At 44.1% G+C, this 27,921-nt stretch overlaps 1 protein-coding gene across 1 annotated transcript; it reads right to left on the bottom strand.

Annotated features, from left to right (window-relative positions):
• Positions 1-361: 361 nt before the first annotated feature.
• Positions 362-26,556, bottom strand: SCGN (secretagogin, EF-hand calcium binding protein). The gene is made up of 11 exons (XM_027451867.3): positions 26,387-26,556; positions 25,832-25,902; positions 16,425-16,517; positions 16,100-16,189; positions 15,392-15,448; positions 14,504-14,581; positions 4,592-4,647; positions 3,453-3,498; positions 3,279-3,338; positions 2,628-2,696; positions 362-1,163 (listed from the first exon to the last, which is right to left on the bottom strand). Exons 1-11 carry the CDS (start codon positions 26,457-26,459, stop codon positions 1,035-1,037), a joined length of 822 nt encoding a protein of 273 aa, XP_027307668.1. The 5' UTR covers positions 26,460-26,556; the 3' UTR covers positions 362-1,034.
• Between the last annotated feature and the right edge of the window lie 1,365 nt (positions 26,557-27,921).

The raw sequence follows: 27,921 nt of genomic DNA, 5'->3' as shown, positions 1-27,921 counted from the left end.
AATTTGCTAATTCCTGTGGATTTTAAAAAAACATACGCCTGTGTTTATAAGCTTTTATTTAATTAGACTTCTTCCAATTTCTCAATTTATGGAAACCTTGTTTAATACTTTATTATTAAGAAAGGCTTCCTCCAGAAGTGGTGTTGCTCTGCAACTTCATCCTAGAGGTAATATTAGTTCCTGTTATGTTTTGTTTCCCCATGGGAAAAAACGAATGTGTTTCATTTGTTGGCAGACTTGAAAACCACCACAGCTGACAGGCATTGCAAAACCTCTTGCCATTTGATGGGTTTTACGTAAAATGGCTACTCTGTCAGCCCACAACATATGGCTTCCCATACATAACACACGAACTCCAGTCTTTCTGATTTTCTGTAACTGCCTTTTTTTTTTGTTGTTGTTGTTTTTATTTCTGCACAAATACACTGTCAACCATCCAATATTTTAACTGCACAAACAAAAGCACAATGCTCACCAAAGTAATGACTTCACACGGAAGGCAACCATCAGAAACACACAGCAGCAGCAGCCCAAGAGCACTGACATTAGGAGATGCTTGTCCCTATTCTAGCAGACAGGCTGGGCAGTGTTTCATGGGGGCAGGAGTAGGTGAGCAGCACCTTTTCTGAGCAAATGGTGTCCTTGTGGGCAGAGATGCTGATGGAGGGGCCCACAAGCAGTGGCATCTACTGAATACCACCCACTGACACTTGTCACAGACTCACAGCATGGCTGAGGTGTCCACTGGAGGCCGCTTGGTCCCAGCCCTGCTCCAGCAGGGACACCCTTGTATTCCAATTTGTGCCTATTGTCTCTTGACCTGGCACTGGGAACCACTGAAAAGAGCCTGGCTCCACCCTCCTTGCACCCTCCCTTCAGGTATTTACATACACTGATAAAACTGTCCTCCCCAATCTGCTGCCCCTTCATACAAATGCCCCCCTGCCCTGCCACCTGCCTGCTTACACAGCACACTTTCACCAGGAGTAGCAGGCAATCTCACAAGGAAAACACAGCCACAAGCACTGCCACAGCTATGGGGACATTTTAAGCCCAAGACACAAGGCCAGTTCCGATTTCTGAATCTTCCCATCCCTGTTCACATCGCAGTGGTTGAGCAGAATCTGGCGGAATTTGTCCAGGTCCACCCCGCTGATGCTGGGCTGCAGGCAAAAGAGAACAATGTTGTGAAGAGGGAAAACAGCTCCGGATTTCAGCAGCTCGGAAAAGCAGGAGGCAGTGCAGCTGCAGGGAGATGCCACAAAAGGTGAGCAACCAAGTGGCCTGACCCCACATTAGCTCATTAGAGTGGGGAAGTGAAGAGAGAAGGGGTAAATGAGGCCCTGCAAATACGGGCATGGTTAAGCTTATGGCATGGTGAGTCCCACAAGGAAATGTGAGATGTTTTTTGCACTTAGGATCAGCAGTATTTAATCTGCTTCAAACAAGTGTCTGCAGAAAGGTCTGGCCCTCTGCTTTCATTCAGTTTCCTCTCTCAGACCTGTTGCCCACGGGGGCACATGTTGCATGTGGCATTTCTGTTGCCAGGTCACTATTTTACAAGCCAGTCAGCAGCTTAGAAATACTTTTAGTGGATCAAATGAATGCTAAAGGCATACTTTACAGGCCACCTTGCCTCTACCTGCTGTTAATGCTGTACCACTTTCCTGCTCTCCACTTCCTAACGAGGAGATCAAATGCACGCACACAGCTAGTGGTGCCCAGGGGTGATGCTGATGAAGAAAGGCCCCTAGAGCAAGTACAACCCTCGCTCCTTTGCACACACATGCACAGAGCACAAGCCCAGTGGTCCATTTGTCCTCACACCCTTCCCTACATGCCATGGCCACAACATACACAGACTCTCAGCTGCCTGCACACAGGTGAGGTCTTTGGTGTCTGCCAAATGGACTTGGGACTGTAGGCTGATCGATATCAATACAGGTACACTCGCTCATCATTGAGAAGGCAGAATTTAGGAGAGGCAGCTCTGTCAATATCATCCTCTAAAGCTGATTGTGTGGCCTTACAAAATCACAACCATCAAGGATCCTAAGTATGAACTTCCTGAAGTTTCAGCTGAGCTTCATGATGCTCTGGGAACCTTCAGTCAGTGTCGCTGTCAGCAGGATCTGAGAGGTCCCGTCTCTGACCAGCATTACCTTGCTTTTCACTCAAATATGATATGAAAAGGCAGAGGCACGTATTACTCATTCCAATTTTTCTTTCAGCTAACTCCACACCCTTCAGCTATTTTATCCTAAATACTAATGTCTTTAGAGTAAAAAATATGTATGTATGGGTAGAGTAGGTGGTGACTAAATTTTCATAAACTGTTTATGATACCATAACATCTGCTCAGCTCAGAGCATGAGTTAGAATGGACTTTTCTTAAATACAGCTGCTGAGTCAAGCTGTGTTAATTTGTCAGGCAGAATTTCTGTGATATGGTGAAGTGCTCTACAATGTTTATGCTGAAATGATGACTTTTGTTTCTGCTTCTGATCAACGTGAAATTTGACTCTCTGTTCCCACTAACCACTCTATTTACATAACTTTACCAGAATAACACTGCATTATTATAGGACATATAGGGTGTTAATAAATAGTAAGAGCCGTGAAGATACCTTGACCAGTTCCATCATGTCTTTGACAAACCCATCCACTTCTGGGCCTTCAAGTGCTCCTGTTTTACTCTGAAAGATGGAAGAAACATCAAAACCCTCCAGAAAGTCAAAACCACAGAAATGTTTACTAGTCAGTAGATCCACCTGGTCACTGAGCCCAATAAAGCTAGGAACCCTTCCTTTTCTCCAAACCATCTCTTCCCCTCAAATGGCAGCAACATCTCCCACCATTTAGTGAGGCTCGCTGGTCATCACACCACACCACCGTGTGAATGGCAGAAGTGGCTCTGGATTGCTGTTTTCTAACCAATGGTTGGGCATTTCTGTTTGCCCAGGGCCAGGTTTAGAATTATTCTTGGCTCGGTACTGGAAGGGATTTAATTTTTCTGCAGCCCTTGCATCTCCTGCAGAGAGATATTGTTAATGCAGCAGTACTGGCTGTGCTGATTGAAAAAGTGAAAATGTGTCCTTTGCCAGTTGGCCTCTGAGCATCACCCAGCTCTGCTCGCCTCACCTGTACATGGGCACCTCTAGCCCACGGGACCTGACACTGCTGCAACCCACAACACCCACCAGGGACAGGAACTGTTAGCAGCTTGTATTTAATCAGTGTCATGTAAAGACCACAAAGAAACAGCCTCTAGGACTCACAACATCATAGTGTGCGAAGATTTTCTCAAAATCTCTTCTTCTTTCCTCTGTGCTGCAAGCCTGCACGCAGGGAAGAGAAACAAATGAAAAAGAAAGAGAAAAAAAAGAGATTCAGGTTTTGGCACAGGTTATCTTAGCTGAGAGAGATGGGAGGAATGCATCAAAAATACTTACATCCATTTTAAATTGAAGAAGGAAATTTTCCTGAAGTGCCAGAATCCTGAAAAGAGAGATTTAAATTACGATCTTGCCGCTTTGTCATCTTCACACAAACTGGTCTGAACTATTCCAGGTCATTGGAGGATCTGAGATTACGGGCCTTTAAAATAGAAAACCTCCTGCAGGTTATTCATGGGTGCTGTTCAGTAAGCACGTGCCTCCCTCCCTGTCTGATGGGGAGCTGCAGGTCTTCCTTGGCTCACCAAAAACTGGGTTTCTTAGCACCACTGCCTCTCACTTTTGTTCCTGATGGCCCACTGCAGTGGAGGCTGCCAGCCTCTGACATGAGAGCTGCCAGACTATTATTCCTCTGCGACTGGGTTATTGTGCTGTGTTACAGGAAATTGTAATTTATCACCCTCTTTTCGAGGAAGAATTGCTGGCTGGAAAAGGAAGGGATGAAGTAATGTTGGCCTGAGCTCTTAGGCCACACAAATTACACTCCTTCCCAACCCACACTTTCTCCCCAAGTCACTCACAGCACTGATAAAAGCTTTCATCTTCCCAGCTGCTCTGCTTGCCCCGAGTCTTTTAGAGCTGGTAGTGTTGGGGTGTGCCAAAATGCTTCCACAAACTGAAGGGCTCAAGGTGCAAGAAATGTGTTTCAATCACAAATGTGTTTCATTCACCTTGTCTCTCCAAATCCTCTCCTGTTGACATGGCCAAACTCATCAGCAGTGGTGCCTTGACTCCTCAATAAAGGAGCAAAACCTCTTTGCCATCTGTGCTGCACAGGGCAATATGAAACAAATGCTTGTCCTCTGCTGAGAGGGACTGCCAACCTTTTGGAGGAGCAGCACTACTGGCTTCTTTGCCACGTCCTGGGGATCCGTGCTGGGGGGGCACAAGCCGTGCCAGAGCAAGTTGGTGACCAAGAACCACTCCTAGCATTGCACAGTGTCATCAGCACTAAGCACTCACAAGCTATCACAGTGGGGACCATGTGTCAGAGACCTGAGATGCCTACGTGAGAGTGCCTGATGTAATTTAGGATGCAAATGCATGTTCCCAGAGAGATATTACTGCTTTAAGTCATCACCTTGCCTAGATCTGCATTGCAAGCTGAAAAATGCATCATTGTAATTGAAGCCTACCTTGCCAGGTCATTCAGGTCCAGCCGTCCATCCTTATTTTTGTCAAAGATTTTCATCTAAAAATCAAGAAGACAGTGTCACCATGAAATAGATAGGCCATGAAGAGGAGACATACAAAAAAAGCTGATAGACATTTTGCTGTGCCCTGAAATAAATTTGGCTAGGATTGGGAAGAAGATTCATGCTGCCAATCTCAAGAGGTTAATTTGGGTGAGTGCAAAAGTTTTCCTTTCCTGAATATTATTTTTTTCTTAATGCAATTTTTTGGTGAGTCACCGCCAGATATTATCTGTTTATTTAATGTATTTGGTACCGTGTTTCCCTACAAGGCACAAATAAGTTATGGGGGAAGAGTGTAATGGGTCGCAGACATGAATAACTTATGGCTCAAAGCTAAAAGGAAAAAATGTATTCAATATATGAATGGGGGAAAAAACACATATTTTCCTAAGATGGATTGTCATTCTTTGTCAGATCCTCAATAACAAAACATGCATTGGTCTTTGTTCCATGAACCTCATTTCTTTTTGGTGGTTACAAGCAGCCAAAGCACCAAAAACCTTTGGTGTGGTAGCACACTGCTGGGGCAGGCACATGCTCCATAGGTTCACAGGGACCATCCTCTGATGTTTCTTGGGGTGCCACTGAGTAAACACAATGCCTCTTTTTTTGTCAGCACTGCCTCATCCCTGCCCCTTGCTCTGGTGCTTGTACTGAGGTTGGTGAGTCTGTGGTAGCCCTCTGTTGTGCTGGGAGTAAATAAGATACTGCATCAGGTTTTTATTAATTCTTCTGTGATTTACAGTACTGAGGTTTGGATGGGAGTTTTGATGAACACTTGGTATGGGCTCACTTTTTCAGCTATTGACAGAAAGTGTAAAATTCATATGGACAACTGAAGGTCCATACTGAGATCTTTGGAAAATTCATGTCCTGAGACCAATGCAGATATTCAGTGGCACAAGGAAAGCCACTTTCCCACTTTTCCTTTTTGCCTAGAGCAAATTAAAGAGAGAAAATTAAAGCTGTTGAACCGTGCTGAGGATTTCTCTCAGATTGGGTCAATCCAAGATGTCCCTCTCCATCTTAGCTGACTACTTCCACCTTGCCTTCTGCCCCTTAGTTTATCCCACTGCAATGTGAGGAAATTTCCCTGGTGTCTGCTTGGGCCACAAAAGGGCAAGGCTGGAGGCAGGGTGTGGGAGCTGCCCACACTGGTGCCACTGAGGGATTGAAATGTCCTTGCAATGACAGCACCCCACTGCCATCGGAGAGAAAAAGCTGAGCTTTCGGTTCTTTGCAGATAAAGCAGTATTTCTGCAGGCAATAGAAAATGGTTAATGTTCCCTGTAGAGGTAAATCACCGCAGATCACATTTTAAAAACCTCTTTCCAAATGACCACATTAGTGGCTAAGCCGTTTTTGTATGTTGTATGAGGAGAGAGGGAGATAACCATAATAGCTCCTTCTGCAGAGGAGCCCTCGCAGGCTGCCTTACAACATCCAGCTTGCACAATTACTCTGAAAAATACTCCATAAAGGAAGCTTATGGAGATGAACTCCTATTTAGCCAGCTAAAGAAGGTGCCAAAATGTGGGTAGTAGGGATGCCATAGCCCCTGGGCTGTCTAGTGAATCAACAGCTTTTGAAAATGTTTCTCTAATTCTCTCCATGTAGGCTGCTGAGGAGCATTAGTGACCCCCACAGTATCCACAGGTCTGTTAGAACCCACCATAAGATGGATAGCCTCGAAGGCAGCGTTTTGCGGATGCTCTGCCCCTCTGGGATGAGCTCAGCCTGCCCAGGACAGAGCAGGCTGAGCTGAAGGTGCTGGCCTAGTCCTCACGTAGAGACACAAGTCCCTTATCAGAACACGCTGGAAATTACGGCCTTTGAACTCTTTGAACTCCACCCAGATCCTCCTACATATATTTTCTGAGTTCCCGAAGAAGGTTTTTTTCCCTCTGTTCTCTGTGGCATTTCAGAAGTACTCTCTTGAGACTGAAAAGCCTGTGTTTCAGCCTAGACTTTGGATTCCAACAGGGTTCCAGATGTGCCATTCCCACTGTGATTCCTCAAGAAAGTAAACACGCAGAGCTCCTGGGGGAAGCTCAGCTCCATGACAATGTGTTCCTGACCACTGTACAATCATGCTAATAAACATACATAAATGCTGACCATGATGATAACTTCTGGGACCAGGACTGAATTGGTCCCCAGTCCAAGAAGCAGTCTTAGGCCCATTTTTCATTTTAGGTAGACCTGTCTAAGACACGCCATGAGTTTCGTTTCCCATGAAACATCTCAAGTCGCATCTCATTTATCATAAAAATAAGCTACCCTAGTGTAGCCATATTTTTCCTGGGACTTTCAAGTGTCCCACCTGCCCTGCACTTGCTTTATGTTGTGGGTACAAAGTGTTTTCATGGTTTTGGAAGTCTCAAATAGCTGTGAGGAGCTGGAGAGCTTTGCGTGCCCTTAATGAAACAGGCTAGATTAGAGGTGATGGTTTAGTTGTGAAAGCCTTTCTGCTTCGTTATCAATTTTCTGAGCCAGTGGTTTTCAACTTTATCCATTTCTGAACCCTTTGCAATTTTCCAGCAGCATTGCAGACTCCATTAAAACAAATTTAACTACAGAGATAATACATCCCTTAGTGGAATGCTTACTGAAAAGCAACGTCCCCAATCAATTTTCTTCATTTGCACTCAATCTTTGAGCTTAACAGTAAACTTCCAGTGGTTTACCATGTCTACTTATATCTAAACAGCTCTCCTCTCTGCCCTCTTTCATTCATCTCTGTTTTTGCAATATCAAGAGAGAATCTTTGCATTTTCAAATTGTCTTTTTGTCTTTTTTTTTTTTTTTTTTTTTTTTCCTGCAGGAAACATTCTAAATGAAATTTTCAAATCTATGAGATGTTTTTGTTGCCCATACAAAAAAAACTTCTTGCTGGAAGAGCTAGTTTGGTCTAATTCTTGCATTGTGAATTCCACATGAAAGATGGAAAACACGTAGGGAAGATGGAATAGCATTCACTGAATTAGTTCAGGTACCACAGCTAACAAGATAGACCTAATCCTATTATTTGGACAACTGTAGCTCATGCATACACGCTACATGGCAATCTTGGGATGGAAAAGCCTAGGGAAATGTTCATTAATTAAACTTTCAAATTTCAAGCGTGCAAGTGTTTGATCTGATCTGCTAATTGTGTACATAAGCACACAAAGAATGACAGAGGGTACCCACCCCATATGATGATGCATACCTTGTGGGAGAAGTAGGTATTCTAAATTATTATGAGATTGTTTCTAATTGAAACTTTTGCCTTTGCACACCATCTTGATATGTTAAACTTGATGGATTTTCAGTTTACATTCTCAAAAGGTGTATTTATGCTGCCAGGCTGATATGCAACATCTCCATGTGGTTAAGGATAAGGTCTGGCATGTTTAAATAACACTCAATTTCATTAAAAGCTTTGTTGCCTTCTGCAGTATGCTTTATAAAATGATGCATTTGTTTTACTGTCAAGCTACCCAATGTTTGCACAAATTAATTCTCTGACGTTTTAATGGCAGTGCACCAGGGAAGTCTTAGCTCTGTTTGTCTGAATTTAGTCTGTGTACTCTGAGGCAGACAGAGCGTAAGTGAGATCTGGTTTCACAAAATTAAAGTTGCTACATCTTGCATTTCAAGTGCTAAATTAAAACTGCCATTGGCTTTGAATTCAGCACAAAAATATTTCTGCCTCCTCAATCAGGTGTTGTAAAGAAGGCCACTGAAACACCAAGATATGACAAGCTCACACATGCTTTGAAGAGCCATATAAGATTATAAACCCAAATTATTTTCTGTGACTGAGATAAGGAGAGAAGTAAACAACCAAAATAAATAGGTTTGTCATCAGTGGAATTACTAAAGCTGGCTTTTAATCACTTTTCTGTCCCTTCTCTGATGTGTAATGAAGTGTATCATCCCTGTGGGGAAGACACAGAGAGAGTTGTCTCTTCCCTGACCATCTACCTTCTAAAAATGTACATCTCGACCACCTATATCGCATCAGCTATAACTAAAATGGCCAAGGAGTAAAAAAAGTTACTACATGTGTATAAACAAAGACCAAAGACACTTGTCCAAGCAGTAAGACTGCTTATTTCTGTGGGGAAGGATGGTGGCCCAGAGGCTTTTGCAGAGCCCTGGAGGGCCCTGTGGGACCCCTGGAACAGAAGTTCATTTTTCTGCCCCACCAGATTGCCTGTATAACCTAGGTAAGTCATTTTGTGCAGGGTTTCTAAGAGTCGTTCGGTTCCTGAAAGACTGTTACCTGATTTTCAAAACCCTGCAGGCACCTGCAGTCCATGGGTTTTGATCTTTAGAAGTGAACGTTGAGCTGAAATGTGATTTTCTGCCTCTGTTGGCTTACGTCACAGCAAGCACAGTGCAAAACTGGAGACGATAGAACCACTGGGATTAAGTCCAGAAGTGACATAGGAGCCAGATTTATCTTCATGGTGTTCACGGGGTATGTAGGAACCCTTCATGAGCTATGTGGGAACCCTCCCTTTATCTCACACAACAAGGCAGCCTTTCTGCAGTGAGAGGAGTCGCACTGACCCAGAGCCACGAGGAAGCGCTCAGGGAGGGTTCCCAGTGTGATGGCTGGCGTTAGGAGGCTCGGTGGCTGCAGTGCCAATGCAGAACTGGAGACACAGTCTCTTGTAGTCACAGCATTCATACAGAGAAACCTGGGATGAAGGCCAGCATGGACCGCTATCACGAGAAGGGAAGTACAAAGAACTCTCCCCTAAACCACCAGTCTTAGGCCATACTCCACTATCATATTTCTAGGGCTTTGGGAAATTGGATTAGGATGTATTAAGAAACATATCAGGCTCTGTTTAGGCTTTTGTCATCATAATAAAGATGTCTTTCCATTGCACTGCTCTGTATGGTGGTCATAAATGACTTAATTTATATGGATAAGCTAGCTTGCCCAATAAGGTGCTAAGGAAGTACATCACCTGGATTTTCCCTGTGTAAATACACAGGCATTGGCAAAGAGCACAAACAGAAAGACAGAGCTTCACAGATGAAGAAGTAACCACGTTGAGCATCCAGTCTTTGCAGAGGAGACAGCCAGCAACCACAAAACCACCAATAGTCCACCAACACAAAATAAAGGTAGAACACAATTCACATGGACACAGGGCATCTTCAGGGAGAAATGCGCCTGTTTCCCTTTGCACTGAGAAGAACAAGAGCCCTCACCTAGTCAGCTGTGGGTTCACATGTGTGGGCAATGATTGCTCAGGATATACAGCTCCATCCCCAGAACTTCTGCAGATAAGCGTGGTTAAACTATGGCAGCATTATAGCTGGGAGGATTGCTGTATTGACTTCTTTGGAGATAAGATTTCATCCTCAGCCATATCCATATACTATTTTTCTTCAGATGTTGCAGTTCATGACCAATACTTATTGAATTACTAGTCACTGCACTTACATTACTGCCTTCCTAGAAATTTAGTTTGTGGTGGGCAAAGAGTACATTCTGGTTTGGTTATTTTTATCCTTTATATTTTGCTAAAATGCTCAAATTACAGGACATTTTCATGCTCAGCCTGATTATACTAACATAAAGCAATTCAAAAAGTGAGTATTGGTGTTCTGTGAGTGACTATTTCAGCAGTATATGTAACATAATTTGCTGAACTTTGCCTCAGTATTGAGCTTTCCCCTGCATGTGGCTTGTAGGCACTGGGATTACCAATTAGAGTAGCATGCTGCTATCTGGGAAGCTATGAACTACAACAAGGTAATAATGTATGCCAAAATGCAAGAGCTGAGTGTGAATTTTGTTCTTACAGAAGACAAGGGATGAATACTTAATTTCATCAAAAGCTACGTCTTAAATCTGGTTCATATTCAGGCATTTACAACATTCTGCTGAAGTACACAGCTACGTGCATGGATGTGTATGGAAGCTGCCACTCGTGACAAAATGCTGGGAAATGTAAGCATTAACTGGGTGTGCATGGTCTGAAACTTCACCAGGAGCATGGGAAAGGTTGTTAGTACTACTGCCATCCTCCACACTCCTCATGATGAAGCAGTAATGGGGCAAGTTTTCATTTCTCCATTTTGTGTTGCTTAAAGAAGGCATAATATTCTTACCACACTATCAAGAGCCTCCACTTTCAATTACATCCCTTCCCCCACCCCATCTCCCAGACATCTTCTCATTGCCCAGAGAGGCTCAGAGCAATCCAAAGCTTTGCTTCTGCCTCTAAGCACTTTGCTCCCTGCCCACAACTCTCAGGCTAGAAGTCATCTGTGGTTTGTCTCTTCTGGAAGAAGACAAGCCCACAGACTTTTTTTCAAAGATTCAGAACAGTTCATCAGTGTTTATATTGTCATGCAAATGCTTGTGTGAAAGAAAATATTAATACACCCTTAATGACTATCAATACAAGCAAATATATATATATATACACACATATATCTTTAAGCAAAAAAACTAACAGAAACCCTGCAAAAGGGCTTCCTCAGCACAGAATTGCTACTTTCATTCCCTCACCAAAAGCCTTGAGAACTCAGATGTTCTTTCACAGCATTACTCAGTGACTTTGGTTCTCCTTAAGATTTGATTTAACAAACTCATGGTGCTTGTGCAATGCCAACAAATTCCCTACTGCTTTTCTTCCCAAGGGTTCATTATTTGTTCATCTAATCCCTGATCTAAATCAGTGCTCTCTGAAGAAGGGATGTCAAGGTCACAAGGAAATAGAATAGTCTGCTAACAAATGGCTTCTAAGCAACCTGATAAAGTGATGCTGCTTTCTACAGACAGACAATATACACATGTTAAAAATGGGAAAGTGCTTCAAGTAACAATGAAGCAGTGCAGAAACACTACCTCAGATACTCTGGTTTTACCTATGTCTGACTTGAAATGGCTAAAGATAAAGAATGAGAAATGTGTTCATACATATAAATATGCAAATATATATAAAATATAACGTTAGAATGATATAAAAATATTAATATGTATGTGCGTGTATGTGTGTATACATACATGCATACATGTAACAGTCTATATATGTAAATGCATCTGAATCTGAGAAGTCTGAAGAGCCTACACCACAAATTTGGAAATAAGACTCGAAGCTGGGTCCAAAATCCATTAAGCCTGGAGAGAGCCTTCACCAATGACAGTGAGCATTAATATTAACTAATATTCTCTTCCATATTCCTTAACATTTACTCAGGACCAACATTTGTGGCGCTACATTAAACCTAGGTCAGAGAGAGAAGGGCCCTTTTTTTTTTGAGGTACTACTGACATCTCTGGCTCCTCAAAGCAACAAACAAAAGTGATACTTCCAAAAGGAATACTTTCTACCTTGGCTATCTTCCTTAAAAAGATCTTTTCTATCTTTTCCCCTTCATCCCTATTGCCAGAAAGCTCAAGGGCCCACTCAGCGTGTCAGTAGCTGCTTAAGATATATGCAGCCAGCTGTGGAGTGCATGGAGAAGAGGACAAAGATCTGTGAATGCCTGTGGAGACAGATGGGATTACTGCTCCTTGGGATGCTGCTTCTTTCAGCTGAAAGTTATTACAGTGGCACTTAAAAGCCTTGAACAGGATGGATGGGCCACCATCAGACGCTCTGTAGCTGTGGTGGAAAAAACAGGTCCTCATCCAGAAGACCTTGTGCGCTAAGCAAGGGTAGGAACAAAGTAGGGGGGCAAAGAAATACAAATATTTCCATTCTGCACTAAAGGAATTGTTGATGGTGTTGATGGTTGCTAGAGATGCAACAGAAAGACTGTAAAAGCCTCAGAAATGAAGTGTGAGGCTCTGGCTTTCCGGCCAAGTATGTCAGGGCCTCTATCACCCTGACAGTGGTGATGGAAGAAGTTTCCTGGTGGGACATTCCTGCTCCATGCAGAAAACAGGAAGAGAAAGCAGAGTGCTCTTATCACCTGGGTCTTGGCATCATACCTTTGTTCTTGGCACTTTGAGTCATTTTTTCTCCCCTTTTTAATACGGTTTTCTCTCTTTTTAATACACTGATAATGTAAGACTGAATTTTTCTTCCCTCCCTATAATATTGCACGACTGCTTCAGACAAGTTCCCACGCAATCACTTTTTGCAGTGCAGCTGCTACTGTAGAGATGCTGTCCACGTGGATGCTCCTACCTTGCCGTGACACACCACAGGATGCACACCCTCCATTTTGCTGCAGGATATTTCAGCACCTGTGATGTTACTCTGTGATTTCACATCCCACCTTAGCTCTTGGGATCAGGTGTCTTTGTAGACCTCCTCAATCTTTATAGCAAAGAATCATAAGGGGAAAAAGACATCTGCCACATCCTCATTTTCTAGTATCATCTGTGATCCTTTTGGTATTATGGCTTGCAAACTTTTGTCCTCATGAGCCAGACTTGCATTTCAAGTCATAGGTTTTCCCAGATATATGAAGCATTCCCTTTCACAGATCAAATTTTATTCTGCAGCATAGAGACTAAACTGTTTCTTCAAAGACACAAAGCCAATCTATAAAAAATATGGGAATAGAAACCAGGCTCCCTGGCTGTCAGCCCTGGACTGCATCACCACACCACATTTCTTCCCAACTGCGTTGCTATCTAGCTGCACTGGGGTGGCAGAAATAACAGGTATTTCTTGGGAAATTATTGGAAAGGGAAAAAAGTTGGAGGAAATGAGCCGCCCAATGTCTACACGCTTCAGATCACCTATCCACCAGCAGCCCTCGGTCAGAGATGAGCCGCTGGGGAAGGGAGCCTTAATGGAGCAGCCTAAAAGCTGTTTGCTACCTACAAACACTGCTGGAAAGATTTTCGTTCTGGCTGTAGCTTCTGGATTTTTATTGTTTTCAAGCTCTTCCAGCTGGAAAATAATTTCTGCAGTCTGCTTTCCTCTCCCTTCACTGTTCTATAAATACAAAAAGACGTACACACCTTTGTACACCATTAGGTACAGTTTTTCACTTTGCTTTCAAGGGTCTCGTTTTTAGTCACTGATGCTTCATGCATTCATAACGTGGTATTGCAAAATGCATGGGCAGCTCCTCATTTGCTTGCATAGCAAGCTCTTCTGTAGGTACAAACACAAATTTTGTGCCAAGAAGCAAGATAGTCCCGTGTGAAAATCGTTTAGAAAATTGCAACGGTAGGTGTCTTCTGGTGGAACTCAAATGATACCCTTGATAATGACATCAGAAATGGGCTTTTTTTTTTTTTTTCCTTCTTGTTTTCCGATGGTTAGATAAAATAAGTTGCTCTGAAATCGAGGTGACTGATACTAAATTTACACCAAATATTATATTGCTGATGATTGCAGGATTAAAGCTACATTGTGAGAAGGCAGGGGACAAAACAAAGCCTTCAAGCCTTCAAGCTCCCAGCCTTTCAGGGAAGCAGCAGGGAGACAGCAAGGCTTTCTAGGTTTTGCAGAGGAGAAGAGATGGATACCTGCATCTCTTCAGAGCAGAAGGTTTTGCTAGGAGGGAGGGAGAGAGGGAGCTGGGGACCTATCTGAGGCTGAACCTCCCCCTAAGAAGGATGCATGCACCTTATCCATCTTTTTTTTGACCAGGTTTAGGGCTTAGTTTGCTGTGGCACAAAGTCAAGCTGTTTTCTCATAATAAACTATTCAACCCAAAGCAAAAATAATTGAAATGCAGTTCACGGCTGATGTCCAGTACAGTGCAAAGAAGCAGCAGCAGCATGTGCTGCTTAACTTCCCACAGGGATCTTCTGGGGAAGAAACAGCCTTTGAGAGGGCATCTGTGACACCACATACCGGGACATTTACCCTCAGGGGGATTTTCAGGCAGTACTATAATCCAAACAACATTATTGCTCTCTTTTCTTACCATCGTGTCAGTATATTCTTCCAGCTTTACTTCAGCAACCACCTTGTTATGCTGCAAAAAGAGATCTCGCAGGAAATCCTGTAGTCAGGAAAGAGTCAAATGTTACTCTGCAGAGTAAATTCAAGAAGGAGCAGTAAGAAACTAGATCCAAATTCATCAGGGGCACATGAATCTAACTTCACATTCCTGATTAGTACCAGTGCCTTCAATTTCATGTAAAAGTCACATTTTAAGTTGAAGCATGTTTTTTATGAATACATTAGAAAATAACCAAATTTCCACTGAGCAGGCGTAGCAGAATCAGTTGTAATGAAAAAAATCATCTGCAAAGATAACATAAGTCCTACAGTATTTGCTAACTGATCTCAGATGAAAATAGTCTCCATTCAGCAAAACATTTCAGTATCTGCCTGTGTGGGGCGGCACATGGATGGTGCAGCCCAGGGACTGCTCAAAGCATGTTCATGGTGGTTTCTGAACAGGCATCTGCCTCAGAAGCCTTTAAAAAAAATTAGCATTCAAAAAATCCACAGGTTCTGGAAGAGATTATGAAGAAATACCATTAATAAAGGACAATTCTGTTCAGCAAGGCTGGGAGAGGTGCACGAGCAAAGCCAAGGTGAGGCAGCTCCTTAGGGTCATGGGGCAGGGCAAGGGGGCGGTGGGACAGCAGGGGTGACAGCAGAGCCTCTTCCAGCCCAGCATGGTCCCTGCAGCTGTGCCAGTAGGCCAGAGGGTTCCCTGCCCTTAAACTGGCTGTGAACAAGCTAGAAATGCCATTTGTCATCTGCACAAAAAGGCAGCAAATTGGTAAAGGCGACGGAAGGGCTCCCGTTGACATCTGTGAGCCGTAGATCAAGCCCCAGGAGACGGGTTAGAATAACTTACTTTGAGCTCGCCAGCTGAAATAAATCCACTGCTATCAGCATCGTAGCTGCGCCAGATCTGGATAGGGATAGATGGATACAACTGCATAAATATTGCAATTAATCACCCACGCTGGAGATAGTAAAGATCTGAACTGGGACTTCCCTAATGAGCAAGCTGTTGTGTTACCCAATGTTTAACTAATTGTGGACAAAATAAAATAAACTTTCCACACAATAGTGTTTACTCTCATTTGGATGCTGTATGTGTGACATGCTGCAATCACGTATTTAACGCAGACATGCTTTCTATAAATGGAAGAAAAGACTGAGAAATGGGCCTGCATTTCTTACCTAATTTGTACACACAGTGTGGTTATTGCCTTGACTATAGGTTGGCACACAGCTGGCCATAGATCTGCAGGAGCCCTCAGTCTGAACTGAAAATAAAAGCAACTGCAAGCAGTCTTTGAAATCTTTGACTGCTTTGAAAAGCAGTCAAAAATTTCAACTGAAGGAACTTGCAGAGAAAAAAAATTGAGTTTGTATTTCACAATTGTTCTTGTGCCCATTCTGCCAAGGATGAGTTTCTCCGTGTCCCTGGATAGGGCAGGGATGCGTTTGTGTGCCTTCACAGCCTGTCCTAACTCTTCAGGGTAAGGTGTTTGGGGTGCATGTATTGAAGAAGCTATTGGTGTGCAAGGGGAAAGGGCCAGGCAGAGATACAGACCCGCATGAACTCCACGCTGTTGTCCAAGGGAGTTTCTCGGCGGAAAAGCAGCAGGAAGTTTTCATCATCTGGCAAGATCATATTTGCAAGCTGAAAAAACAGAGAAGGTAAAGATAAGGAAAGCTTGGACGGCTGCAGATGCAGTATGAGAAATAGAAGCTGCCATGGAGATAAACCCCAGAGCAAGAGATCTGGCTACGTAGTCCCTCCGTGACTCACCCCCTCGCCACCCAGCTCTATCTCTCACATCTCCCAAGTCCACTTCAGGCCCTCGTCCTCCCTCCTTCTGTAATAGAAACCCTGGGCTGGGGGTGAGGAGAGATACCTCTTGGATTTGCAAGCGGCCATCAGTGCTGACATCGTAGGCGGACATGAACTGCTCCTTCATCCTCTGAACTTTTTCTTCTGTGATGGTGTCCTGCCATGGGGAAAACAACACGTGCATGGAAGTTGCTGGGGGCACTTCCAGTACACTTCTAGCCTCCTGGAGGAAGTCTCACCCACAGGTAACCACCAGGAACACTGTGTCCTTTAGCTGGGGGCTAATGCTTCTCAAAGTCCACACACACACCACCTCAGTTGAGCATCTGGAAATAAGTTCTACACATAACTTTGGGGCAACTAAGCTATCAGTTGGGAGACCAGTGCTTGGAGACCCTAAAACATTTCAGTGATGCTGCTTCTTTAGCCAACTGTTCCCACTGTATCCCTGGGGTTGGGTTTTGCTTGAATTTGTATTACAGAAGTTCAGATGCTACTAATTCTCATCTTGTTCATTCAACAAGACACCCTTATCCCTGAAGAACGTCTCTGTAGTTCACTAAATCATCAGCCTTGAAAATTGTCTGTGGGGCGAGATGGCTGCTTATAATTGCCAGTCAGCCGGTTGCAGACCTGGCACTAAGCCCTGTCAGCATTTCTGGGTTAATAACATAGGATTTTAAGCAATTTGCATTCCCTTTGCATCTGATTGACCCCATAATCAATTCATTCGTAGTGAGGAGCTCTCAGGATTTGTCAGGTTCCATGTTTTGACAGGCATTGCTGGGGCAGGTGAAACAAATCGTGTAAGTTAACCAGGCACAACTTCTTCTTAAAACGGTAACCTTTAGGGTACCTGATCTGACCTGGCTACACAAAGCGTGACCTCCCCAGCCTGGGACAGCCTTTTGGAGAGACAAGCTTTGTGGCTGGGCTGGGAAGCACAGCTGGTGAATCCCTCAGCAGTGCTCACCACGTCACATTTCCCTCTGCACCTGCACGGGCCAGCTCCTGGTTCTGACCCCATCCATCTCTCTGCATAATTTTCTATCATTTTTACAAGAGCATAAATTAAATCCTTGCCACCTCTGTAGAAAAGCCCTGGAAAGGCTTTATCTTCTCAACATCTGGGTGGAGTTACAGGTATAGCAGTGTCTTTCAGGGTCTCCTAACCCAGCTTCTCTTTTTCATCTACTTTTGGAGCCCCTCTGAGCAGAGTAACAGGGCTGCCCTTGCAGCTCATCTTCTCACTTGAGATGGGTGTTTGAAACCAACACAAAGAGACCTGCACGTGCCTGATGCTCCGAAACCTTCCTGGCCTTGCCCATACTCAGTAGCAGCCAGCTGACAATGCCATTCCCAGCTGCTCTCAAGCAATTCTGCTGCAGGGGATTTGTACAGTGACTGGGCTGGAGAGACACACCAGGATGTCACAGATGAAGTCATTAGAAAGGCAGTGAGATATCATATCTTCTGATTAAGCTCGTTAAGCTAAGGGTTATTTCGACCCCCGCGTCGTCACCAGCTTTTCCCACATGTTTAGGTGTGACTGGTATTTTCCATAAGCCTTAATTTGCTGCTAGTGATAACACAAAGAAGATTTCTGGAGTTAAATGGGTAGTCAGACAGTATGACTGATCATTTATGGTATCATTTAATTTGCCTTCACCTTACTTCAGAGCAGACTCTGAGCTCATGAGCATCTGCCTGCACACAGTCATTACGGGCTCACACAAAAATCTTTCACAGCATGGTGTAATATCAGTTGTTAATAGCATGGGCCATGCAGAGGATCCTATGTTGAAATCAGGGAGAAAATGTTAATTGGCTTCGATCTATAAGTGTCAAGTCAAAGTAACCGGGAGGGGGGCTCTGCTTAGAGCAAGCGAACCTCTTTTATCTCGTCACTATCTGTGGTAACAGAGGATGAGCCAGATGGAGGAAAATCTGGGGATTTGGGAGGGGGAATGGGAGGACAGGGGCACCCAGGCAGCCCTTTGTAGGGCAGGTGGAGCATGTCCCTTGGGGTGCAGCGCTGCAGGGAAGATGCCCCGGAGGGCCATCCCCTCGGCATTATAGCTCGTGATCCTTGTGCCATTTAAATTGCCTCCTGACTGCACCTTGACGCTTCCAGGCACTTCCCAGGCATTAGGCAAGCCTATCAGTTGCTGACTTCAATAGGCTTGCAAAGTACTCTGAAATTATCCTCCTCCAGGCCCAGTAGGATAAGTTATTTCTGAAACTATAATCAGAGCTGATATTTTACAAAATGTGCTGCAGAGTTCAGACTAGTCATTTGTTAAATGCTCAACTTCGTGTCAGCTTTTAACCACTACTTCATTGAACTTTGTGTGGCAGGAATGTTATCTGCATAAAAATAAGACTGCCTCCTTTCCTTTTTTCTTTTTTTTTTTTTTTTTTCTTTTTTAACTTATTCAAGCTATGGAATTCGTCAAGTCAATACGCCAAATCTGGAATGTACAGAAACACAGCTCCAATAGGTTTTAGTCTGAGAGGTATAGTGTATTTTTCATATTGGACAAGCTATATCATAAATACGCTGCTTATGAAACACAAAAGGTAGAGGCATCTGCTAAAAAGCAATTTTTGCTTTCAAGGAATAAAAGGGAAGTAAAAGATGCTGTACAAATGGGCTTTCCCAAGACGCACACTCAAAGCAAAATAGTTTTTATATTACAGATTTTTCCACTATGTATGATATATCTTCTCAGAGTATGACCATTAGGTTTTAAAGGTGGTGTTCACAAACCAAGGGAGGGAGCAAGCAGACCAGTAGGTTGTTCCAATTGCCTTTCAGTCACAAAAAGGGTGGAAAAAAGCCTGCATGTAGTCTGCATGACTCCTGTTGTACTTGCTCACTCTGAAATCTGACTTTGGAGGTCTGTAGGTTGCTGTGGGGCAGCCTGAGCAGGCTGCAAGGGAAGAGCATGGATGGAGATGCCAATCCCTTTCTTGAAAACATTTGGACGAAAGTATCATCTATGTTATATTCCAGTTGCCTTTAGGCTCTTACAAATATTTCCTTGCCTCCCAGATCAGGGCAAGTCTTACAATAAAGGGAGAAGGGGCAGAGGCTGAAGAGCAAGGAGAGCACTACAGATAGGCACAGGCAAGGATGGATGCCATTAATGTATGTGCTGCTCACAGTGCTATGGCCACCAGATTTCCCAGAAAGTTTGCTTTTTCCTTTCTTCCTTCCTTCCTTCCTTGCTTCCTTCCCTCCCCTGTAATTATTAAATTGCTGTTCAACTAAAGGTTGAGGCAAGCAGGAAAGCCAAAGCCAAACATGTGCTTGTTGCAAATGCCTCAGGCTCACAGTCTATTTATTCAATCCTCTATGGATTATAAGGGGAGTAGGGAAAAAAATCAGTCTCGAGGACACCATTCTCTGAGGAGTGATTGCACTGTAGCTGAGCACATCCTTTTTGTTTTTTTTTTTTTTTCTTCTTCTTCTTAAAAGCTAATGCTGTCTTGACCATGTTGCCTGTCTCAAGCAACATCTCCATTTTAAGTCTCTCTCCCTGCCTTCAAAGGTTTGCAAAGTTTTCAGAAGCATTCAATGCTTGGGCTAAAATCTTGCAAACTTGTTAGCAGCTCGATAAACTTCTGCTTTTGTGAAAGCTTGTGAAAGCAAATGCTGTTGCAATTCTCTGCTAATCCCAAAACATACAATCTTCATTGGGTTGTAATGATGATAAAAACTAGCCTGGAACAAAGGGATGCTCTAACCCCTTTGTAGATTGCTTCATATGAAGCTCTGGCTTTATATAAACTAAAATGTATATACATATTCCTTATACATATGAATCTCTATTCTATATGAATATAAAGTCCCTCACAGGTTGGATGCTGCATGGTTTCTAAGCTCTGTTGCATGCTTGTGCTGCCCGGTCAAGGAATAAATCCTTACTATGCCCTGTGAGAAAGAGGACACGTCACTTTTTTTCCTCATAAAAGTACAGTTTAAAATATTGCTGTGACTTTGTTCATACATATCTCAGGGCTGAGCAGTAAATTTCTTTCTACGGATGTTCTTCCACATAGTTTTGAAGACGAGAGCTTCTATAATTGAAATTGCCATAACAAATGAATTTTCTGCTTTCTCTTTTCCAAGTCCAGTCTTCATCTTTCCTTTTGTGGAAACCCTTCAGAAATATTTAGCATCACAAAGGTAATTTAATTTTTAATACAGTTTGCAATAATGGAAAGGCCATGTTCACATTTTTTTAATCCACGCAGCATTTAATTTCTTTGTCAAGGTTGATTATGATTCTTTGGAAACCTGGCTGTAATCTGTCCCCTTCGTTAACCTATTCCTTTCATATTGTTGTACTCTTGCCCCATGCTTTCTGATTAAATTTTTACTCCTTAAGGGTTCCATGTGCTTGTCAGCAGCTTTTCATGATGAAAATACAGCTGAGTCATTTGTTTTGGGGGAGCAAAAAGCGAATGCATGGAGCGCTGTGGAGACCTGACTATCTGATGAAAGGGGCAGCCTCACTTAATCCTTGCTGATGAAGACAGCCTTGTCATAAGTTTTTTTCTTTTCCTTCTTGACATGATTTTTGGAAGCCAGTCCCTATACTGATAATGGTATAAAAAGCAAGAAGAAATTAAACGTGACTATTGTAGCCTGTTCCTTGAAAAAAAACGAAGCTTATCTTAAGCACATGTTTCTCCTAACAACGTTTCAGCCAAATTTGATAGAAGTGCAAAGGGTCTCAGAGATATCAAGTTCCTACAAGATCTATGAAAATAAATTACATATGCCAAGAATGACAGTTGGAAAACAACCTTGACAATAATTACCATGCCAAAAAACACATAGTAATGATGGCAGGCCAGTGAAGACCAGACGAGACGTCAGAAACATACACTTCGACTTTAGAAGGAGAACTTTTTTTGGCCAAACATTTGTTCTTTAAATCCCATAGTGTTAAAAAATCTCTATATTGATGAATGATTTCACTCTATGTGTGTAGTTGAATGCTGGACTGCTTTGTCTTTGTTAGCATGTGATTTCACCCAAAGCTACTGGGCCAATCTTGCTGACTGACCTGCAGTGCTATTGCTGGAGGACTTGGCCCTGTACTTTGGTTAGGATTTACTACAATCCTGCCTGCTACAATAGATGAGCACTTACAGTGTCATCCCTTGCGGGCTTTCATTGCTTATTTTGCTTTAGCTCTCATCAGCACATATGTGGGAAATCTTTTTTTCACATAGAAGACACCAGCATCGAACAAAGGGCATTGCAGCCTTCCCTGTGCCGTCACGTTTCTGTGGTTAGGCTTTGGACAGGTTCTTTGTTCTGCCCTTTCCACTAGGCTGAATGCTTTTTGACATGCCTTTGGGCAACGAAAACACATCAGTTTTGCCTGTTATTCCCATGGGCGTGTCGAGCTTGCAATTATAGATACTTCCAGGTGTTTGCAGTGCTCTGCCTTAACTTGCAGCAATTGGAATAGGAATTGGTCGGGATAATCAAGGCCAACAAAAGCCACACCTAAATAAATAAATGTATTTATTTGAGCAATTACGAGAATTGACTCAGGGTTTAGATTTCTGAGTTAGCCTGGAGGGAGCTGCAAGATTAATGCTTTTTGGTAGGGGTCTTCTTGCTCTTACTTGACCTGCTGGTCACCAGAGACCTGCTCTGTGACCCTGGCTCTATTGGGGTGGTCCAATATAGGGGCAGTCTGCTTTGGGTGGCTCTGAGGCTGGCTGATATTTTGGACATTAAATTTGGTTTGAGCAACTAGCTGTTCCTGATCATGTCATCTCACCACCAAGTTAAACACGCGATTTAGACAAATAAGACATCGTGCAAGGCAAGACTGACATGCACGAGAGGCTGGGGGCTGATCATCTTTGGAAGTAACAATAAAAGACAAATCCTTTACAGCTGTTCAGGCTGAGCTCCTGAAGATTAACTTCAGTCCCTCCCAGTCTTAACTATCTAGGTGGTTTGTGGGAGTGGGGATTATATCAAGGCTAATACCTGTCTTACTTGAACAAATTTGCACTTCAAAGACTTCCACGCATGGCCTCTTACACACTTCCAGTTGGGTGATGGCAACAGACTTTTATCTGAAAGTCTGTTGTTCCTAAATCTCTGCTTAATTTTACTCCAATTTAAACAAAGGCCTTCCTGTGAAAGAACCTTAAAAGTGAAATGGTAATGTACAATTCCTTTTGTATCTGCACAGATATAATTGATTTTATAGAAATTTTCAGTAAAAGGCCAATCCGAAATTTACAGCGTTCATCTAGAAACCTTTCCTTATCTAATTATTACCAGAATATACATAGAGCTTCATTAAAACCATAGCAAAGAAGAAGCAAGGAAGGTCCTAAATATTTTCTATAAAGGAAGATGCATAGTGATGTAAGAGAGAAATATAAGGGCAGTATTTCTTGTTCCAATAAAACTACTTTTTCTGTGCTGCAAGAAAACTAAATTTTCACTGCAAGATAATGGATTTTACAAATGGAAATGTGCCCATAATGTAGAAGAAAGAGGTTTATGAGCAAGCGGGAGAAGAGAGCACAGGCATCTCACGGCACCTGTGCAGTGAAGCTGGAGGCTGAAGTGGTTCAAGAGAAGTCATGGGAGTGATCGCAGCAGCAGATGTATAAAGACAGCAGCTCACAAACCTTGATAATCTTAAAATTATCAAAAAAAAACTCACTTGAGGACATCAGTGCCATAAATCCACCGTGTTGCACTTACCCCTTCTACACATGTAATGCACATCTGGAAATCAAAGGCATTTTCTTAGAACTGCCCCTTGCTGGACGGGGGGAGACAGAAATCAGCATCTGGGATTTGGGTCTGTTTATTATAAAGTTAAAAGGCATTGGCAAAACTCAGGTCTACCCTTGCCTCAAAGTTTTCCCTTTCTCCCTGGCTTCCTAATAGTTCAGTAAAAGACATTGCATTAGCCTCCCTCGCTGGATGGCATTTCAAGTTTCCTTCCTTGCTCAGCCCCGTCACCGAGAAATCTGACTCCCAGATTGCTGAGGGCTCACTCTGCATTGTTTTCCCAGCTGCTCTGATCCCCTGGCATTTAGTGTCAGCTGGGGATGCTGCCGAGTCGCTGGGAAGAAAAACAGAGCTGAAGGACTACAGTGGTCATTAACAGAAATAACAGCTTAGAGAGTGCAGGCTGAAAAAATATAATTATGAGGCCATTTGCTATTCAAGCAGAGACAACTTCCAGAGCTGATAACATTATTTATCACTTGTAGAGCACTTCAGACGCAGTCACTAATTAATCCTTGCGACACATCTGGAAGTTATGCCAGTACATATTACTGTCTCTCTCTCTTTTACAGTGCAAGAGAACAGAGATGTCAAGAGGCCACAGAAGAAATAAGTGTCAAAATGAGCCCTAAAGCAGAGGGATGCTCAGCCCCAGCTCACTGCTCGTGTCACTGATGCCATTACCATCCTCTAGGGCAATGAAAAGCATTGCAGGGGGGACTCTTTACCCCTCCCACAATAACCACAAGCCTGTACAAAATAAAGCATGTGAAAAAGAGCAAAATGGGTGAAAATTGTTACACAAAGTCATTGTACAAAGCAGGTGGAGAAGTGTGCTCTACGCAATGCTGCAGGTGATCTCATACGCTGGGCAGCTATGCCCTGCATGCAGAGCAGGAGACAAGCTGCTCTGGTGCTGCCTGTCCCCAAATAAAACTGTGAGGACAGCAAACAGGCTGTCAGCAAGGGGAAGAAGACAGCAGGTTGTCTTACTACCCAAGGTAACATTGCCTGAGAAGAAATGCTGTCAGACGTGTGACAGAAAACCAGGGGAGAACACCAGAAACACTTCAGAGCCTGCCTGAGTGCCCTGGCACCTAGTAAGCACTTTATTCTAGGTTTAACCTATTCATTTCTTCCATTTAGGAGAGAGGGGGGAGAGATGATTATTTCTCCATTCCTTTTGTGCTAAGCTTTTTCTTTTAATGGCTAAACCTAGAGAGCAAAAGCAAGTGAGGTGCCAGCTAGGCGAGCCCGGTATAGCACAGTTCACACTGACGGCAGCAAGGCTGCCAAAACTGCTGTAACACACCCAGTTTGCACCCAGCTGGTGTGAGGTTGCTGCCAAAACCCCACATGGGATGGGATTGTGAGAGGGGCAGCTATGGGATCGAGCAGGGCTGGGAGATTCCTCTGGACCTCTAATCATCAGAGAGCTGCCTGCAGTTTGGCATCCCTGTCAAAACCCACCACGAGGTCTCCAGTTTCTCTTCAGAACTGCTTTTCTGGGTTCCTAGTGATTCTTTGCGCTTATCCTTGAGTCTTTTCTGATTTGCTTTAAACTCTGTGTGCTTATCTGTTTGTCTAACCATCTGAGCTCTGGAGAAACATTTCTGCAGAAACTGCCAGTATTTCAACCCACACTTACATGCAAGTTAAACAAAAACTTGATAAAAAAGCGACTCACAACATCTTTTCTTATTGTAGCCCTGAAGACCCAAGACTCCTACTCAGCTTGTAAGTGTAATTTTGATTTTACACTTGATAGTCATGACTTTATGCCTTTCATTAGCTACCTTTTCCCTTTTCATTAATTACTTGTTGCTTAAATACCTGTTTTTTTGGCATACCCTTCCCTTCCATTTGGAAGACACTTACTCCTTTTCTTTTACTGGTTGACCATAGGCTGCATAGTGAAAATGGTAGGACCATTACCAACATGTCCTTTAGATACTTCTGATCAGACAACCCGAGAGGTAGGATTTGTATTTAACTGGCAGAAGCAGTGGAAGGCAAAGTATGGCTGGAGCTGGGGAAACTATCTCCTGTAAATTGTTGTGCAACTTCTGGTAGTAGTGCAGAGAGTGAAACGGGGAAAGGCTGCCACAAGTAGAAAAGTAAACCAGGGGAGAAAAGCAGAAACACTTGGGAGCCAGGTCTTGACCTTACGAGCAAAGTAATTGACTCCTATCTGGCCTCTGGCTGTTTTCAGCCATACAGACGTCCTTCTTCTTCCTAAGCACTGTTTAAAATTAATGACACAATATTTGTTAAGAATTGACCTTGGAAACAAACCCCTCTCATTAACAAAGCCCATCAGCACCTGCTGGAATAAAACATCACCGTGGTGCTGCCCCTCGCCCTGCCAGGCTGCGTGGCACTGCTTGTTCACGTGTTTCGGTGGCAGTAAATGACTTTCTCTCCACGCTTCCTATCAGCATCTTTGGCTGGTGCCAGCTGCAGCCTCACGGCGAGAGCAGATGTTGGACCGAAAACAAATGCTCCAACATTTCGCACTTGTTGCTTTACCTGCCTAAATGCCACCGCGTTGCTAAGCGAGGAGCTCTTTACCTCGGGGATTGCTAGGGAAGCTAGCAACCCGAGGACAATAAATACAAATAACCTCTAATATAACTGCCTCGTTACGTGGACTCTGTGCACGACGAGCACGGCACGGCACTTACTTCTGGTCCCAGTTTCTCCAGGAGGTGGTGAAAGAAGTTGTCGAGCTCCTTCCCTTCTATGTAGCCGTTGTCTAAAGGCAAGGAAAACATCTCAGTGGTGGGGCGTTACGGGGACTACTCGCTGTGCCGAGGCTGCGGGGTGGGGGTCCCCTTTCCTGTCTGCTCAGGGGGCTTCATGTCCCATTTGATCGCTTTGCTCTTATGGGGTGGTGGGAACAGCACTGCGGGGATCCCGTAGTTCTCATTACAGAAAACTTTTCAGGGAAAACACAAACAGGGAAGCCAAGAGCCAACAGACCAGGAATGGCAGGGAGGCAATGAAAAAGGCAAAAACTTTAGGGGTAAAACGAGGGAAGTTAGGACACAACGTGGGGGAAGAGGGAAGCCAAAACACCCACGGGACACCACGGGCAACGCTTGGGGACACTGCTCACCGACCACTCGTGCTCCCACCCGGAGGGACACCCACCCGGGGGGACACCCACCCTCTCACAGGCAACCCCCACCCGCCGTGGGGTCCCCCCACGCGTGTCCCCCCCTCCCCAAAAAACTTGCCGTCGGCGTCGAAGCGGCGCCAGGCTCCCAGGAAGGCGGCGGCGTCCAAGCGTGCGGCCGCGCCGCTCTCCATGGTGCTGCCCCGGCCGCGCAAATCCCGCGCAGGACCCGCGCAGCCTCTGCCCGTCGCCCGCCGCCCGCCCCGGCTTTGAGGACGGCGGCCCCGCCCCGGGGGCGGCCCCACGGGGGGCAGGGGGAAGGCAGAGCCCCCCCACCACGCTTGTGGTGGGGCCCCGTGTCTAAATCACGGCGTGGGGGCGCCCGGATGGGTTTGAAAGAGCCGGGCTGCGCGTAATGCCGCCTTCAAACTTCTGCTGCCTGGGGCTGGGCTCTGGCGCCACAGTACTTCAGCCTGCTCCCCACATCATCTCTGGCAATGTCATTATCTCCTCCCAGTTGTCTTACAGAGAGTTTTTTCCAGGCTTATTTTGTTTCCTGTCCTGGTTTCAGCTAGGGTAGAGTTAATTTTTCCTCCTAGTAGCTGGTAGGGTGCTGTGTTTGGGATTTAGGATGACAATAACGTTGATACCACACTGATGTTTTAATTGTAGCAGAGCAGTGCTTACACCAAGCCAAAGACTTTTCAGCTTCTCGCTCTGTCCTGCCAGCAGGCAGGTGGGGGTGCAGCAAGAGCTGGGAGGGGACAGACCCAAGACAACGGACCCAAACTGCCCAAAGGGGTATTTCATACCATATGGCATCATGCTAAACAATATATAGGGGTGGCTAGCTGGGATGAGGGCGCCAGCTGCTCGGGGATAGGCTGGGCATCGGTCAGCGGGTGGTGAGCAATTGCATTGTGCATCACTTGTTTATACATATTATTAGTAGTAGTACTATTAGCATTATTTTCCTTTCTTTTCTGTCCTAATAAACTGTCTTCATCTCAACCCACAGGCTTTCATTTTTTTCCTGATTCTTGACCCCATCCCAGAGATGCCCCATGTCTTTGCTCCCTCAAATCCTGCCCCCAACGTACCCTGTAAATGTAGGGGGTAATATAAATGCTGCAATGAACTTGGGTGACAATCCAGTATGAGAAAAATACATTTTGTTCTTTAAAAGCACGAGCAAGTACTCAAACATCCCTCGGAAACATCAGCAGGTCCTTCTAAATACAGGTGACACTGAAAAGATTTGTGGCAATATCAATTAAATTACCTTAAAGCTTAACTTCTGCATGGTTAAAATGGGTTTAGGCTTCTCCGGCTGCTTTTTGTTACCCAGTAAAGCAAGAATTAAAGAAAGGGGCTCAGAGCACGTTATATTACTTGGGCAGGGCACTGTGCAGGGTACTGTAAACTTGAGGAGCTCATTGAACTTTGGGTTTATAGCCATTGGCATTAAAGGGACGAGAGGAACATGCCTTCTGCTGCACGCACAGCTCATGTACCAAACTCCCATTGCTTTGCCTTGCCTTGTTTCCTTACGGGAATAAATAAGAATTAAAGGTTGGCAGCATTTTCAAAAGTGGGGGGTGCTTTCAATTAATGACTTCTTCAGCTCTGGCTTTGTACTAGACAGGAACTCTCGAG

This window comes from Anas platyrhynchos, chromosome 2, assembly GCF_047663525.1.
Source record: "Anas platyrhynchos isolate ZD024472 breed Pekin duck chromosome 2, IASCAAS_PekinDuck_T2T, whole genome shotgun sequence".
Lineage (NCBI taxonomy): Eukaryota > Metazoa > Chordata > Aves > Anseriformes > Anatidae > Anas > Anas platyrhynchos.
The sequence above is the reverse complement of the archived record's forward strand: the minus strand, read 5'-3'. Positions and strand labels throughout refer to the sequence as shown.